A 4,171-nucleotide genomic window follows, 5' to 3' on the forward strand; every position below is an offset into this window, starting at 1 on the left:
CATCATCATCATCATTTAATGTCCGTTGTCCATGCTGGCATGGGTTGGACTCTTAATAATAAAATATTAGCATATTTCTTATTTTATGACAGGACAACATGCATATTATTATTACTTCATATTGAATTTATGTCTGTAACAATGGTATCAAAGAATGTTTAATAAAATCTGGTTGGCAAGTTTCTTTTAATACATTTGCATTTTACGACAAGAATGTGGTTTTGTTTCTTTTTGAAGTTATAAGTTCTTTCACATATGCAATGAAATTATTTGCTAAATCCATTTAAATGTAAATAGATTGATACATTCAATGACTCAAGTTATATATTTTTTAACAAGCAAGCTAGCTAGTCAAGAAAATCTCTGTAAGAGATTGCATATTTATTAGTTGCATATATTTTCTTCATTGATTCTGTAGGTCTTTTGACATCAGAACTATATGATCTGCTGAATCTTTGTATGGTTATCAAACATGATCCGAAGGAAGAGAAACTCCATATGGATTTGAATAACCCTCTGCTTCTCCAAAATCTCTCCAGTTCTCATGAATTTATCCCCAAACACAAATCTGTGCGATTACATTATGTGCTCCACTGTTTTCTCAACTTTGGAGAAACGTATGCAAGGTAAATATTTCTAAAAATGTCTTGTAAAATTATAAGCATTTTTTTTTTTTTTTGAGCTACAGCAGTGAATTAACCCTTTTATTACCATATTTTTTTCTGAAATATTCAATGTATGCAAGGTAAATATTTCTAAAAATGTCTTGTAAAATTTTAAGCATTTTATTTCTTCTGAAATATTCATCTGTCCATCTATTTGCCCCACTAACTATTCCTGAGAAGGTGGAAGGGGTAGAGTCCATTCATTTCCAATATTCTGCAAAAACATGTCTGGCCTTGGGAAAAATATTACCTTGCTTGGAAACAGGTGAGGGTTGGCAACAGGAAGGGTACCCAGCCATGAAAAATCTACCTCAAAAAACTCTTCTCTGATTCATACAGGCATGGAAAAGTGGATGTTAAAATGATGATGAGACAATCATTGTGTACTGAACCTTAGAGAAAGTAATTATTTCAGCATCTTTTCATTTTCCCCTTAAAGACAGGAGGATTAAAATTAAGTATTGTTGAGGTGCATGGTTTAGTGGTTAGGGTGTTGCACTATTGATTGCTAGATCATGGGTTTGATTCCCAGAACAGGTAGCAAATTGTGTTCTTGAGCAAAGCTCTTCATTTCACGTTGTTCTAATGCTGTGTGGAGACCAGCATGCCAAAGAATAGACCCAACGTTTCCTCTGCATGTCATAAAAGGCAACTAAAAGAGGTTGAGGAAGGATTTGCACTCTGACCTCATAAAACCATCACCAGCAATGACTACCCAAACAGACCCATGGGTCAGAGGGCTGTCGCCTGAATGGTGCAAAGGTGTCATCCACTGAGAGTACAGAATCACCAATAATGGTGGATGCAGCAACATATTGTTACTGCACATGCACCCCTCCTCCTCCTCCTACTACTGCTGGTGTTGCTGCTACTACTACCACCACCACCACCAACACTGCTATTGCTGCTGAGCCCTCTTCAACCACACAATTCCCTCCCTGTGTACAATACTAGATTACAGCATCTCATAGTGTCTACTGTGAATGAAGTAGTCTAACAAAGATCATGACTATAGTTTCTCTACATTGCTTCTTTCCAAAAATATAGTTATCATTAAATTCTAGAGTACCTTCATAAAATTATAAAACATCCACCCCTAGGGGTCAGCCACACTTAAGTGGCAATATACTACACTATATATTTATTATTCACTGTCTAGCCTAACAACATCTGTGGCTGTAGACTCTTGGATTTGGTAGACGGAAACTGACAGAAGCCCGTCGTGTATATGTATATATATGTGTGTGTGTGTGTGTATATGTTTGTTTGTCTGTGTTTGTCCCCTCAACATCGTTTGACAACCGATGCTGGTGTGTTTATGTCCCTGAAACTTAGCAGTTCAGCAAAAGAGACCAATATAGAATAAGTACTAGGCTTACAAAGAATAAGTCCTGGGGTTGATTTGCTCGACTAAAGGCGGTGCTCCAGCATGGCTGCAGTCAAATGACTGAAACAAGTAAAAGAGTATATGTATTACTCAATATCTAGCCTAACAACATCTGTGGCTATAGACTCTTCACATTGTTTCTGAAGAGAGATATTCTATAGGCTTTCCAAAAATATGTTTATCATCATATTCTAGAGTTTCTTCATGAAATTATAAAACATACATTCTTGTACTTTGTTTTCAGCTGGTGGTATATATTTATTTTTATTTAATATCTCTTAATTTTTTTCTTTTCTAGATCTGGATCTTTATCTATCAATTATAAATTGTTGAGGACAGCAATTCAAAACAGATATCTGAAAAATGAGTCAACAAAATATTATCATCAAATTTTATCATGTAAGATAAATAATATTTTACAAACAAAAACATATGAAATAGTTTTATTGAGATAATTTTGTCACATAAAATAGACATATATAAATGTTTATGCGTATATATTGTGTATGTATCTGTATATGTGTTTGTGTATATAAGTATGAGGTGTTGGCGTGAGGTAGTATAATTATACATAAATGTGTATATATGTGTGTTTGTGTCTGTATGAATGAATATATATACATGTATCTATATATGAATTTGTGAGTGTGTGTCTGTGTGTATGAATGAATATATGTACATGTATCTATGAGTGTGTGTGTGTGTGTGTATGAATGAATTTATATAGATGTATATATATGAGTGTTTATGTGTGTGTGTGTGTGTGTGTGTGTATGAATGAATATATATATTCATGTATCTATATATGAGTGTGTGTGTGTGTGTATGAATGAATTTATATAGATGTATATATATGAGTGTATGTGTATGAATGAATATATATATATATACATGTATCTATATATGAGTGTGTATGTGTATGAATGAATTTATATACATGTGTATATATGAGTGTGTATGTGTGTGTGTGTGTGTATGAATGAATATATATATGAGTGTGTATAGAGAGAGAGAGAGAGAGAGAGAGAGAGAGGAAAAGAGACAGCGACCTTCATCTATTTCCAAATAGAGTGGTGTTTGTGTGTGTGCGCACGTGTGTGTAACGCGATGCACCTTGTGTACTGGAATCATAGCAGAACTGCCAACCTCACTGTCATGTTCCCTCCATAGTGATAGCCTACTGAGACAATATTTTCCAGTGCTGGTGCCACATGAAGAATGTACACCTTGTAAAGTTGTTGGCAAAAGGACAAAGAAAGGATATAGTTGTGTGGTTTGGTTACTTATGCCTACCTTACTGGATATTCAACCTCTCTGTGTTGGTACCATGAGAAAATGTGCACAGCATATACGGTAAAGTAGTTGGCAATAATTCTTATTGGGAACCAAGTAAGCAGGGTTCTCAATAAGAAACAGTCCAGACAGTGAAGACCCTTCCAACCCATGCCAGCATGGAAAGCAGATGTAAAATGTTGATGAAGATGATGATGATGATGATGTGTGTATGTATGTACGTACGTATGTATGTACGTACATATGTATGTATGTATGGTTTTTCTTTGAGTTTAATTTAAGTTCTTGAGTGATTTCAAGTCGGTTTTCAACAAGAGTGGCTGTGTAGTAAGTAGCTTACCACACTCACAAGGCTTTGGTCGGCCCGAGGCTATAGTAGAAGACACTTGCCCAAGGTGCCACACAGTGGGACTGAACCTGTAACCATGTGGTTCATAAGCAAGCTACTTTATTTCATTTCAATTTGCCATAAAGAGAGTACACAGAGAGTAGCTACGGGCTGGACAAAAACATTAATGAGATGAAATGGATGATAAATATGATGGTATAATGAGAGAAGGCAAAAGCCGCCCACCGAACTTTGCTTCTCTATAACACTGTTCTTTATAAAATTAAATTTTCACATTGAGGCTATGAACCTCGTTCATAAAAAGTCATAAATTAAGGCATTTGCCTCTTACGATTTTTCATTACACAATATGAGGCACTTGTCCTCTTAGGTTTTTTCGCCCGATATAGCCTTTGCTTCTCTCAAGCAAAATGATGGGTCTGGGTCGGGCCACTTTTCAATACTGAATTCGCCGAGGGGGAAGGAATTCACCAACGC

General features: G+C 35.6%; 1 protein-coding gene across 1 annotated transcript in view; it reads left to right on the forward strand.

Annotated features, from left to right (window-relative positions):
* LOC106875605 (telomerase protein component 1) overlaps nt 1-4,171 on the forward strand; it is a 214,501-nt gene that overhangs the window by 90,845 nt on the left and 119,485 nt on the right. Inside the window, exons 32-33 of the mRNA XM_052966744.1 lie at nt 419-626; nt 2,351-2,451. Coding sequence (XP_052822704.1) covers nt 419-626; nt 2,351-2,451 — 309 coding nt within the window. The remainder of the gene's footprint in view (nt 1-418; nt 627-2,350; nt 2,452-4,171) is intronic.

Source organism: Octopus bimaculoides, chromosome 3 (assembly GCF_001194135.2).
Source record: "Octopus bimaculoides isolate UCB-OBI-ISO-001 chromosome 3, ASM119413v2, whole genome shotgun sequence".
Taxonomy (NCBI): domain Eukaryota; kingdom Metazoa; phylum Mollusca; class Cephalopoda; order Octopoda; family Octopodidae; genus Octopus; species Octopus bimaculoides.